The sequence below is a fragment of the Triturus cristatus genome, chromosome 3_2 (genome assembly GCF_964204655.1).
Source record: "Triturus cristatus chromosome 3_2, aTriCri1.1, whole genome shotgun sequence".
Lineage (NCBI taxonomy): Eukaryota > Metazoa > Chordata > Amphibia > Caudata > Salamandridae > Triturus > Triturus cristatus.
This window is the reverse complement of record NC_140584.1, coordinates 24,045,276-24,059,297: the sequence shown is the minus strand read 5'-3', so window position 1 is coordinate 24,059,297 and position 14,022 is coordinate 24,045,276. Positions and strand designations below refer to the sequence as shown.

The window sequence follows — 14,022 nt, the reverse complement described above, 5'->3', positions numbered from 1 at the left end:
CCGTACGCGTACGGTAAGCGTACGGTAAGCGTACCGTAAGCGGGCTCAGATATATATATTGATTTAAAGGCTATTTTCTCAGAATCTACTGAACAGATTTACACCAAACCTACAAAAGGCACTTCCTTGACATAGGGACTACCTCTCTGCCAAATTTCTAGTAATTCTGTTCAGCCGTTCGGGCTGTAGCTCGTTCTAAAGGTCCTATGGAAAAATGCATGGGAAAAACGCGTTTTGGGACCCCCCTTTTATCTCAGCCCCCGCTTGACGAATCCCCCCGAGACTTTCAGGGTAGGAGCGGAGCGTAGCGCCCCACCTATTTTGAGAAATTCGCGAGGATTCATCGACTGGCGCCAAAGTTATTCAAAATAGAATGTTGCGGATTTCCTATGGAAAAGGGGTCCTAACTATAACTACCTACTGGCGACCGCCAGTAGGTAATATATATATATGTATATATATATATATATATATATATATATATATATGTAAAGCACTTTTACGCAGTTTATGCCTTCACCACGCATGCATTTGCGTTGTAAAGGCATGCATGGTAAAGTCATATGCGGAGTGAAAGTTTGCGGGGTAATGGTATCGCGGAGTAATTGCATTTACGTTGTGAAAAACGCGCGATGAAAGTATGTGGGATAACGTTGTATATTCTCAAGAACCTGGTTTCTGCTTATGGGAAATATATATGGAAATAAAAACTGAAATATGTTTATTTGGCAAACTGAATGGTTCCTGTTGATTAATTCTGCCTATTGTCTATATGTTTATATCTGTATTTAATGTTTCATGGACAACTTACATGTCTACTATTTTAAGTGCCTACCTTTAAAACTACAGTGAAACATTGTTTTTTTTTTACTCCTTGAAAGTCTTCCTTACCGCATTTCGTTTTCTGTGCTCTGTTGCAATGTGCAATGTGCACGCATTTAATATTTATCATATAAAATATTGATTATAAAAAAGATTGCAATATAAAGGAAAATTGCCGTAAAACGAGCTGCATGTTCAATGCCACTGGTGCAGGGTCCTCAAATCATCAAGGAAAACAATAGTAGGACCAACTATCAAACGTATTTCAAACAAGTATACTAAAACTTGTATTCCCCCCAAAAATTTACAAGCAGAAAAAATTGTCTTAAAAAACAAAGTGAAATCTATTGATTCACGTTATTTGTAGCAATAGTTTGATGTTGATATGTTTGCCTTTTTTTTGTCTAGGTATCTGATCCATGTAATCCTAGTACGTTTATAGGGTCAAATATTTCCTAAAGAACTGGTAAATTGCTGTGTCGGGTATGTAGACACTACACTAAATTGTGAAATTGAAACTCTTTATTCCACACCTTTTTTATTAACACTTTGAGCATATGAGAAGGTAATGTGTGTGCCCATTAGTCTTCCAAACACATTTTGCTTCTGTTGTTGCATTATTTCGGACCACTGGCTGATATTTGTATGTACCTTAATGGGATTCTATGCATGGCTACTACGCCCAGCCGAACTGTGAGGTCTGTGGGCTGGATTGCTTCTTTATGGATTTCTTGTGTGGCCCTGTTTCTTAAATGCCATGTAATCCCTGCTTCTAATGTCTGTGCACATGTGGCTCGAGGAAACATCATTCAGTAAAGATGAAACATCAGGCAATAATGACAACTATTGAAAGGAAGTGTAGCGTTGTTACAAATCCCTTACCATTTTCTTCCACTTCATTCTGCGGTTTTGGTACCAAGTCTTCACTTGAAGCTGCGTCAGTCCCAGAGACTGGGCTAAATCCAACCTTTGAAAGAAAAACACTGTAAGTTACGGGATGTGGTTAAGCAGCTTTTGGACATTCTGTTGAATTGATGCAGCAGAGAACCTTCTCTTTGGTTACCTCATATACATTGATGCTCACTTTTTCTCCTTGGCTACCTCATATAAATTGATGCTCACTTTTTCTTTTGGTTTTTCTATTTGGTTACCTCATATAAATTGATGCTCACTTTTTCTCTTTGGTTTTTCTCTATGGTTACCTCATATAAATTGATGCTCACTTTTTCTCTTTGGTTTTTCTCTTTGGCTACCTCTTATAAATTGATGCTCACTTTTTCTCTTTGGTTTTTCTCTTTGGTTACCTCATATAAATTGATGCTCACTTTTTCTTTTGGTTTTTCTATTTGGTTACCTCATATAAATTGATGCTCACTTTTTCTCTTTTGTTTTTCTCTTTGGTTACCTCATATAAATTGATGCTCACTTTTTCTCTTTGGTTTTTCTCTTTGGTTACCTCATATAAATTGATGCTCACTTTTTCTCTTTGGTTTTTCTCTTTGGTTAGCTCATATAAATTGATGCTCACTTTTTCTCTTTGGTTTTTCTCTTTGGCTACCTCTTATAAATTGATGCTCACTTTTTCTTTTGGTTTTTCTATTTGGTTACCTCATATAAATTGATGCTCACTTTTTCTCTTTTGTTTTTCTCTTTGGTTACCTCATATAAATTGATGCTCACTTTTTCTCTTTGGTTTTTCTCTTTGGTTACCTCATATAAATTGATGCTCACTTTTTCTCTTTGGTTTTTCTCTTTGGTTACCTCATATAAATTGATGCTCACTTTTTCTCTTTGGTTTTTCTCTTTGCTTACCTCATATAAATTGATGCTCACTTTTTCTGCTGTCATTGATCACTTGAGAAAAACACATTTAATTTCGTGGTGTAGTTGAACGTCCTGTCATTGGTCTCTTTTCAGTGGGTGTGTCCATTTCAGTGGTATGGATGGCATGACACGCTCCCTCTCTATGTCTAGCTTAATATACCCTATATTGTTGAACTGGGTGGAACAACTTTTAGTTTTAGGTTGCTTCCCCGGCATTGTTGCAGAGTATAGAGTCTTTACGTATCTGAGGTTGTACTCCAGTCCCTGGACATGCAACATACTGTTATCTAGTATCGGACAACTCATTAGCATACGGAAGTGTTCATCCTATGCTCTCCGTTTGACAAGTGAACTGTGTCAAACGATTTTATTTTTTATTTCTATGACGGCTTGCGGAACTCATCAGAGTAATGTAGTGACACTTAGGACAGGCAACAGTTTAGACATTTGCGTAATAAATGCTAGCCTTTCTGTTATTCATAAAGAACAATTAAAAACGAATGTTCACTCTTTAAACATAATAATATTATCCAAAATATTTTTGGAATAAGGCTTAAATAATTGCAACTCTGCTTGAAACTCGTTTAACGGCATTTTTCGCTATTCAAACGTTTCTGTTATTTTGGTATGTAATCGTATTTTTGACCTCTTAGCATTCCAGTTGCAAACATAATGATTCTAAGAGTCACAGATGCACACTAACAATGACGGTTTTGTTCTTTTTATGCACTTGTATATTTTCCAATCACAGACTGTTGTGTTAACTGTGTAGATCACATTATTCGCCACACTTTGTAATTCCACCCCTTAAATCACGAACAAATTATACAGTGCGTTTTTTTTGTCCAGATGTACAACATGATTCAAAATAAAGCACGCTTCAGTAAATAAAAGCCTTCACCGCCTCAACAGTGATCACAGTGTGAGCCCGCATTCTTCATGTGATGAAGATCCTCAGTGCCCCTTGTATGATCATGAGGAGGCAAGAGATGAAGACCAATAATGCAAAATATAATGGCCACAGTTGGAATTATTTTGTATCAATAGCTCAATAAGAAAAGTGCAAGTACTATTGTCCTACCTGTCCGGCGTGGAGAGGTATTTCTGCTTTTCGAACTTCTTCTCCAGGCCCATGAGCTGCAGTTCAGTGAAGATGGTTCTGCTGCGGCGGGGTTTCTTCACCCTGGGCGTGTGCAGCTCTGTCTCTGATTCGCTGCTGGCAAGCGTCTCACTGGCTGGCGTCTCTGCTCGAGCGTCCCCTGTCGAGGAGTGGGTGGACAAAGCCTGAGAGAGGTGGGAACTGCTGGATGCGGGGACGAGTCTGGAGGAAACTGAAGATGGTGTTGTGATGACAGAGATTAGAGGATATGCTCTCAGAGAGGCTGACCCTGTAACAAGACATAAACAAAATTCTTAGATAACAACATTGAAAAAAAAGATGTTGATGTTTAATTGCTGAGGACATTGGCTTACTGGTTGAGGGAAGCGAAACCCTACACAAGCAGAAACCACAAATCTTGTCGGGGTAGAACATAAGCAAAACCCCAAATTAACCTGCATTTAACGCTCTGGTAGCTAGGCACAAAAGCAGTCAGGCTTAACAGACAGGCAATGCGTAACGTATTTATGCAGCACTTCAAACAGTAATTAAGTGAAAACACAAGACAAAAAACCTGTGACAATTTAATACAGTAGAGTAATATTTAATATATTATTTGAGAAAAAAACAGCAAAAATCCAATCAGTAGAATCGTGAGATATGCAATTTTCAAGATGTAGGTGAAAATAGTGCCTAAAAGTACAAAGCGCCAACTGTGGTTATCTAGTTTTGCCAGACGAGGGCTAAGTCAGAAGTTCAGGCTGAACACAATGGAGCGTGATACAGAGACCGAGTTAGGCCTGTTGAACAAAGTACCTTAAATCCTGCTTGCAGAGTGCTGTGAGATCCAGCTTCGAGGATGCGTCAAGGAGTGGCAGTTATCACTTATTAAATGCAATTAAGGTAACCAAATGTTATCCTGTGGGAAAGGTAGGCTTTGCAGTAGTGAAAAACAAATGAAAGACTTTTTCACGATTAGGAAAGAACATGTAAAATTTAAAAGTACATGCCCAACCTTTTACATACACTACACCCTGCGGGTGGTGTTACGAGGCACTGCTTCGAAAATGCGGTGCACAGTAGCGGTTCTGATAAGCAGCGGGCTGCTATGCAAAGCACTGCGTCAGGGATGTGGTGCGCAGTGACGGTTCAGTTGCTAGGCTGCAAGGAGATGCATCGCACTGCGTTGGTTCTTCCTAAGAGACCACAGTTGGGCTGGAAAAGCGCCTTCAGGCCCACTTCCAAAGGTTCAGGACTGAGGTGGCACCATGTAGTGAACAAGACTCACAGCAGGCAGAGTCCAGGTGCTGAGTTCAAGATGTTTGGCGCCTTTCTGTTCCTGAGGCTCTGATCAGGGTTCCATGCCAACTAGCTCTAGGAGTCACTCTTGTGGTCATTGGTTCAAGGTGCCCAGGCCTTCTTGCAAAGCATCCCAGCAGTCCTTCTGCGTATTCCACAGGTCAAGAGGTGCCAGCTTTGAAATAGGAGAAGGTTCTGGAGGTTTACACCCCCAGAGGTGTTTGGAATTGTCTACCTCCCTGCCCTGGCCCCAGTTTGTCTGGAGGCACAAAAGGCTAATCTGAAACCCTTTGTGAGTGTGCTGAGGCAGCCTTTGTGATGTGCAAGTGTGGTAGGTGACAGCTCCGCTCCACTATCAAGTCAAATGTGGCCCATCCTGCCAACACCAATTTCCCCATTATCTCACGGTTCAGGAGTAATACGGAAAGACCAACTGCCAGCTACACCTAGTCATGTGATACAGGCTGCAGGCACTAAATGGTTAGGACAAGAAAATGCCAAGTTTCTAAAAGTGGCATTTTTCAGAATTCTGACTTAAAATCCACTTGTTCCATTAAAGAGGATTTAAAATTACAATTATTTAGATACCAAACTCAACATTCCTACCGCTCCCAATTGAATGTTATCACTTATTAAATATTTAGATAATCAAATGTAAACCTCCACGGTTGCGTTCAAATTGGAAGCCAAAAGATTCCTAATGAACAAGTTCTTTCCTTGAATGGGTAAGGATCATCTGCTCTAAGTCACTGATCCTACAACCGTTAGACCTTCAATGGATGCTATTCTTCTTTACCTTATCGTTTGCTCCCCTCTTAGCCTGCTATGTTCCAGTAATTGTATTATTATCCTCTGACCCTTTGTCCTGTAATTACTCTTGTTTGTTATTCTTACTTGATGCCGATATTGCATTTATTAACTTCCTTTCATCCTCTTGTAAAGCGCTCTGATATCCTTCGGGATCTTGTACACGCTATATAAAACTTTATAAATAAATCAAATAAAATAAATAAATAAATCGTAAGGGAGAGGTAGGCCTTGCAGTAGAGAAAAATGAATTTAAGCATTTTTCACGATCAGGAAAGAAGATGGAAAACTTAAAAGTGCATGTCCAACTTTTTAAATACACTGCACCCTGCCCTAGGGGCTGTTTAGGACCTAGCCTAGTGGTGGCTTTTATGTATTAAAAAGGTTGGATTAGGCCTGTCAGAAGGTTTATGTCGCCATGTCAAAATGGCAGTTTTAAACTACAAATACAGGCTGCAATGACAGGTTTGTGACATGTTTAAAAGTGCTACTTAAGATGGTGGCACTATTAGGGCTGCATGTCCATTAGTAGAATTTAATGTAAAGGCCCTGGGTACAGGTAGAACTTTACTAGGGACTTAAAGTAAATTAAATGTGTCAATTGGGTGTAAGCCAATTTCATCATATTCAAATGAGAGAGCACAAGCACTTTATTTAGCACTGGTCGTCAGTGGTAAAGTGTGCAGAGTCCTAAAGGTCAACAAAAATAGGTTAAAAAAACAGGAGGGATGAAGGCTAAAAGTTTGAGGATGACCCTGCAGAGATGGCTATATCCAAAAATTGCCATTTCCCCCAAGATTGTTAAATGTTTCCTTGGCAGTTTTTGAATACATTTCTTAGGAATAAGCTTGAGGAAGGTACACTAAAACCTGTTTAATGACAATACCTTAAAATAAAAAAACTTCTCTCTTACTTCCAAGAGGGTTATCTGATCAGTATTGGTATTGTTATATGTTTCAGAAATACTGCATTGTGGTTACATCAAATGGTACATGCAACACTGAGGACATACCACTACCGCCCTAATTTTACTTCGGATGGTGATTATCTCAACAAAATTACCTTTACAGCAGTTCTACCTTGTTTGCCTTTTTAATGTGCGCCATTTTCCCCCCAAAAGTTCAAAAGGTTTGGCGTTCATTTATTTTATTTATGTAATCAAGTTACATCCAATTAAAATGAATGTTAGAATATATAATTAAACTGAATATAATAAATTAGTTATTGTCATGGTTCATCTAAATCATTCATCCAAATAATTTAAAATAATTATTTATCATTGTTGTGATTAAGGGCTAGGATTACAGTTGGATTTGGGTTTATTAGAGTTAGGTTAAGGACGACCTCTTTTGAAAAATCAAATTAATGTAACCTAATTATTTAAAAAAAGAGTCATAATTATAGATTAATACTAAAGTTAAGATTAGTCTGACTAAGGATCAATAATTTATGATCATTAAATTTAGTTTCATTTAACTCAACCAGGGTCACAATACTGTAACAGTTTGTTAAATTGACAATTTAAATTAATTCAATTAATACAAAATCATTATATATTTTTTATTCAGATTAGATATTTTTCTTAAATTTTGTGAGAGAGAAGATGACCTTTAAAGTAAAAGTAGGAATACATTATTTACTTAAATATAATGAAAACTATTTAATCAATAACTGAGTATTTATTTTTGGTAAGGGGTATTATTACGCATTGGTGGTCAGGGGTAGGTCGCAAAGAGGAGTTGATGAATGGGTAATGTTAGTGGCGGCTGGTAGGGAACGGGGTGGTGTGCCGGGGAGGGTTGAAAAGAGAAAAAAAAAAAGACTTACCTTTTCTGTCGTCTTTCCTTGATGTCTCTGCTTCTCGTCTCTTCCTGACTTTGAGTCCAGACGAAGCAGGAATCACACAGGCTCCCCTAAGCCAATTACAACGCTGCAATACAGCATTGTTTTTGGTCTGAGCACCGTGGTTCAGCCCTCAAACGGGGACAGGGAGGCTGTGCATGTTCCCCACCAGGCTGTGCATTACAGCCTGGTGGGGAATATACAAAGTGTGCATGGCTGTTTGACCAGCCCAAGATGGCCAGTCAAACCATCATGCGCACTTAAGTGCATGAAACACTCCTCCTTCCTGTGCCCCCTGCCCACCCCACCCTAACCCAGCCCAGCAGCAACAAAAAATTAAATGATAATAATGTTGTTGTTATCATTTAATTTTTCCTTTTTCTACTACTCTGAGAGCAGTGGGGCGATGCTCCTCTGCTTTAGCGGAAGAGCTGCCCCTGGGCAAAATTACTTTAAATGATAGAAATGGGTTGAGGAAGTAATGAAAGAAAAGTTTCAAGGGTCAACATATTAGCAGGTGTAATGACAGGAGAGTTAATGGTATGTAACCTACAATATTTGGTAGTTTGTGTTATAGAAATCAAGATCATGGGCGGATTTAAAAACCTGGGTGAGGAATGTGCACAGGGACTTGTGGTACACAATGACCCAGTCTTCCGAAAGGTGACGGGCATGGTGAATTTGGAAGGTTGAATGCGATTGAAGGTCAACAAATTGGGAATTGTTTCAGAAGTTTGGAACGAGTAGTGAATAAGCGCAAATGAGGTTATTGCAAAATTCATATTAGTTTATTAATTCTGGAGTCATGATAGGTACCTTTGGGGAAGAGAATTTGAAAAGGTGGTGATGAGCCGACTTGGTGATTAAAGTAGTGAACACAGAAAATGGTCCTTAGATATTAAAAAGATAAAATATGTTTTAACCCAGGGTTTTTTCTTTGCATCAGCATGATAGTATCTTTCTTTTAATGTGCCCAACTTAATTTTTAGGTCATTAGCTCTGGCTGTGTCAGTGATTAAACTTAGGTTAATTCAGCTTGTCGTTGTCACCACATGTAACGATTTGTTAATGGGCGAGTCATCTCAAAATCTGGTATGTCGCCCTGGTACATATTTAAACAATGTAACAACAACAACAACATAAAATACTGTTTCCCTGTCCTATTGTTAATACGGCAAAGCTTGCATGATGATTCATTCTTAGTAATTAAAGTCCCCTATCAGTTTCATGAATGTGAAAGCTTGTCATTATGAATGAGTGAGTGAATGAATCACAGGTTTTTTTTATAGTGCCCAGTAACTCTGCGAATGTCCCTGGGCTAAGGCAAAAGTCCGGACGAGAGCCAGACACATAGATTGAATAGGTTGTTTTTTTAGGGATTTTCTGCAATTTGACTAATCTGTAAGGGCTCTAAATTGATGAAGAAGCTGCTTCCAAATCTTGGCATCAAGTACCAAGAACAAGGCACCCCCCATCGTTTTCTTCTAATGCAGGGTACAGCTTATGTTATTAATGACAAAAATTAATACACCAAGTAATTCAGAGTCCACAGTTTTGCACAAAATGTCTGCACAACTGGAGTACTTTCTACTGGTTAATTAATAAGTGCTTCCTCGTTGGGTAATAACTAGTGCACATTCTCCACTACAGCTGCATAATGGAGCATGAGGAAATGTCTCCAGTGACCTTGTGTGCATGTCATTTTAGCAATGTGATTGTTCCTTGAGCGTTTTTATCCACAAATCTGTGATAATACGAATCCTCGTCAAGAGAATAGAACAAAACCACTAAGAGGAAAATCTCCACCAGACAAGGGTACTTCCTCCTAACTGTATGAAGTAAGTGCTTCTTTGTTTAGTGGAGATGTCCTAAAAATTCCTCTGCATCAAGAGCGCATCACCAAAATCGGTGGGAAACACGTTCAAAGGGTTTTTGGTAAGCTGTCCATCAACATAGGAAAAGGCGGGAAGACCTTTGCATACTACTAAGAAAAAAGGGGCAGGGCCAAAAAGGCAGACCTTGCAGATGATTTTGGGCAATGCATATTGATGATTATTAAAAGGGTGAACCATGGACTCTGCTCTCAAGATAAGAAAGAAACCACTCATCACAGTCACTCTAGATGAGATTGTCCTCCAATAGATTAATGATGCATTCACCCCATTAAGGATTTCAGATTGTTTTTCAATGTGGAATACGAGATAAAACACACTTGTTTTGCCTTTGCCAAGCCAAGGAAGTTAGGATCATTTGTGCTTTACAGAAGTGGAGCTTCAATTGGGGCACCTGCTGTGTTTATATTTGTAAGTGCTTCTCGTTGCCATTTATATTCCTAGAAATGAGCATCTGGGCAAGAATGGAACCTCATTTTTTCCAAGAAGAGTCCACAGTTTTGCCAAAAATATCTACCCAACTAGAGTACTTTCTTCTGCTAATTAGTAAGTGCGACCTTGTTGGGTAAATAGCTAGTGCATATTCTATACTACAGCTGCATAAAGGACCACGAGGTAATGTTTCCGGTCCATTCTGGCAATGTGGTAGTTTCTGCAGCATCTTCATCCACAAATCTGTGATTACATGAATCCTCATCAAGAGAAGATGATGAGACTACAAAGAGGTGAATCTCCACCAAACAGAGGTACTTCCTCATAACATGAAGTAAGTGCTTGTTAGTTTGGTGGAGAAGTCTCTGTATCCCTCTACATCAAGAACTCATCACCAAAATCGATGGGAAAAGCGCTTAAGAGCCTTTTGCTAAACTCTCCATCAACATGGGAAAAGGTGGGAAGACCTTTCCATACTACTAAGGAAAATGGGTGGGGCCAAAGGAGCGAAGCTTGTAGATGATTTTGGGCATATGCATACTCAAGGTAATTGAAAGGGAGAACCTTGACTCTCCTCTCATGATTACACTTGGGGAGAGAGGGCTGCATGCCTCCCTCGCCAGGCCAAATTTGGCCCTTGCAACCCCACACCCCAAGGCTTGGCCTTTTGATGCTGTGTGGTCTGAAACTCACCCAGTGCATCCAGTCTGCAGCTTTGGGGAACCCTCAATGCCCCCACGGTCCCTGCCCGCTCCCCACCTCCAGCTAGAGCCGGCATCGCTCCCACATACAGGGAGCAGCCAAAATGCTGCTCCCTGCATATGGCAGCAATCCTTTTATCTGTTTTCCTGTCCGCTTGACCGCGGACAGGAAAACCAATGAAAAGTTCAGCGGGCAGTGTTCCTGATCCTGCCTGCTAGGAGCAGATTTACTGTTTGCTCTCGGTCTGCGGAGCTGTCAAAACTCCCGCCAAGCAAAAGCAAACAGCTATGTCCCAGGGGTGGCAGTCCCAGGGCCATTAATAGCTCCAGGAAGGGGTCCATGCGGCCCCCTCCTCCTTTTTTTTATATTCAGCCTATACCTGGTAAGGTGGTGGTGGCTGGGGCCTTAAAACTTCTTTTTGGCCCTGGCGGTGTCACTGGTGGACCCCACCACCAGGTGTAGGGGGTCAGGGTATTCCTACCCTGCCCTCTTCTCTTTATCTTAACATGTTTGTTTGGGACTCAGCTGAGTCTAAGTCCCAAGATGGTTGCCAACACTGGTTGAAGTGTTGGCAGAAAATCAAATTTTTGCTGGAGATGGGGAAGTTTCGCTGAGTGTCCGCAGTTCTAGATATACAAATTTGGTTTTCTTTTGAAAGCTCCAAAACTACTGAATGGAGTTTTGCAAAATAACAAAGAGGGCTCTTTCTGGACCAAGAGCTACCTTTCTGCAAAATTTGTTGTAATTTCGTCCAGCTGTTTGGGTTTGTAGTTGTGTTAAACATCCCAATGGGAATTTTTAGGGACTCTACCCTTTTCGTGGACCCCACTTGACGAATTACCCTAAAACTTCCAAACACAGCAGCTGAACTGAGCATCGTACTAATTTAAAAAAAAATCGAGAAGATTCATCAAGTATTCAGTATTAATTATTGAATTGGAAATTATTTATGCTACTTTTTAAAAATGTAAGTTTAGGTCTAGGATGTGGGTTTTGTAGGGTATATGGTGGGAAGTAAATAAATTATAATTAATTAATAATTATGTATTATTATTTTTGCTTTAACTATTGATAATTAATTATGTAAATTGTGTACCAAATCTTTTATTGTATCGTTTTTTGTTTTTGTAAGGGTAAAGGGTGTGCAGGAAATTAATTATAGTATTTAATTAATGTTATGCATATCTTTATTTAATTGTTAACTAATATGATAAATTATGTAATTAAGATTTCGTTTGTGTTATATATTAGGTTTCATATGGGGAGTTAATTAAACATAATTAATTTGTTATTAGTTAATTATTATTAATTGTTCATTATGTAATTATGAAATTAACATTTTTTTTAAATATATTTATTAGTTGTGGGTTGTTTGTGTTCTAAGGATAAAGGGTTGGGAAGGTAATTAAACATAATTAATTTACTATTAGGTCATTAATATTAATATTTCATTTGATAAATAATTATGTAAAATGTGTAAATATACTTTAAGTAATATATTTAGGTGTGTATTGTGACGGTTGTAAAGGTATAGGGTAGGAAGTTGCTTAAGTAATAAAAAATTAAAAAATATTTAAATATTTTTAAGAATTGTGTTTTTTGTTATGTTATGTGTTAATTGTGTTGTGCTTTTTATTTAAAAACATATTGCATTTACTTTTTATTATTTTGGTGATATAATTTGGCATTTTAATTATAATTATAATATTTATATTAATGTATATTAACTGTTAAAGTATTTGCAATAAATATGAAATTTGATTATTTTTAAAATAATATAGTATAGATATAAATTTCCTATTTAATTATTAAAACATTTTTTATAACATGTAAATTATTATAAACTGAACTACTGTGTATTTAATGTTGCAAAGAGTGACTGGAGTGGGAAAAGCAAATTTTACCCCTCTTCATTACATTACTTTCCGTACTGTTGCACTGACTGGAGTGGGGATGTTAAAATGTACCCTTCCGCAATCCAACAATTTCCCTACTGTTCAGGTACACAAGAAAATATCAATTGGTATCATGCCCAACATAGCCATGCAACCCAAACACATCCTTGACTCACTCTCTGAGGGTCCTTCACAAAATATCATGATGATTTCGTGGAATATATCAGGGCTAAAACACAACCTTCTAAATCTAGATTGGCAAGAATATATAGGGACTTTTCGATCTTTACCTATTTCAGGAAACCTGGTTAATAGAACCCCCTCACAAATTAGACTTCAGGACATTCAATACCAGTTTGATACCTTCAAAATAGGGAGACCCTTGGGTGGACTTGTAATATGGGTGAAGACCAATTTAAATGTAACCAAACTAAAATCTCCCAAAAATAAGTATCTGTGGGGTCTAGTAGGATAGCGGTCGGAAAATCACTCTGACCGCCATGGTAGCAGGAAAACACCGCCCGCCAGGACCACTGCATAACCGCCGGTCCAATTAGTATGCTCCACAATCTAAATCCGACCACGGAGGTACGATAGCTGCATTTAACATTGCGGCATTTGCTGCTGCTAGCAGCACCACCACGATGTCCAGAAAAGCATGTCCAGCATATCCCTGCACTGCGTAGCAGGCACTGCACAGTGCCTGGTACAGGGACATGTAGTGGGGTACCATGGGTACCCCCCCAGTGCACCCACACCCCCCCAAACACATTGGGGGCCCACAATGGGCCCCTGGAGAAATTCTCCGCATGACTTTCCATGGTGGTTCCACCGCCGCGGAAAGGCTGGCTATCGCCGGCATCATAATCATGCCAGCGGAGCCTGACCCTGCACTGGCCTCATTTTAGCAGTCCACCACAGCCCACCAGGCAAGCGTGAGGACTGCTACCGGCAGAAAAGTGGCAGCCGGAAAATGTCACCGCCATGCTAATGGGACCGGCGGTTTTCTGGGTTGCAATCGTGGTCGGATGACCGCCGCCGGCCCGGCAGTTGCCACCGCCGGCAGCCATCCAACTGCCATCCTAATAGACCCCTAAATGTCCTTGATATCTATATTAGACCGAGACCATTCTCTACAGAGTCACCAGTGGTACATCTGTTAGAGGAAGTTTTTGAACATATTGAGCAAGATGGGGTCGCTTTTATAGGGGGAGATTTCAACTGTTGTTTTGAACCTGTTCTAGAGTTAGAAACAATCTTTGAGGATGAGGACCTGGCTAGAAGAATTGTTTCTCTGAATACAACTCCCTCAGTGCCGTATTCCACAGTGGCAATGCAATCAGTACATTTCACTATAGAGTGAGGGTTGAGGGCATGTAATGCAGATTTTCCTCAGACAACAAATTAT

General features: G+C 39.4%; 1 protein-coding gene across 1 annotated transcript in view; it reads right to left on the bottom strand.

Annotated features, from left to right (window-relative positions):
- BARX2 (BARX homeobox 2) overlaps nucleotides 1-14,022 on the bottom strand; it is a 105,690-nt gene that overhangs the window by 15,340 nt on the left and 76,328 nt on the right. Inside the window, exons 2-3 of the mRNA XM_085647199.1 lie at nucleotides 3,728-4,034; nucleotides 1,705-1,789 (exon numbers count right to left, since the gene is read on the bottom strand). Coding sequence (XP_085503325.1) covers nucleotides 1,705-1,789; nucleotides 3,728-4,034 — 392 coding nt within the window. The remainder of the gene's footprint in view (nucleotides 1-1,704; nucleotides 1,790-3,727; nucleotides 4,035-14,022) is intronic.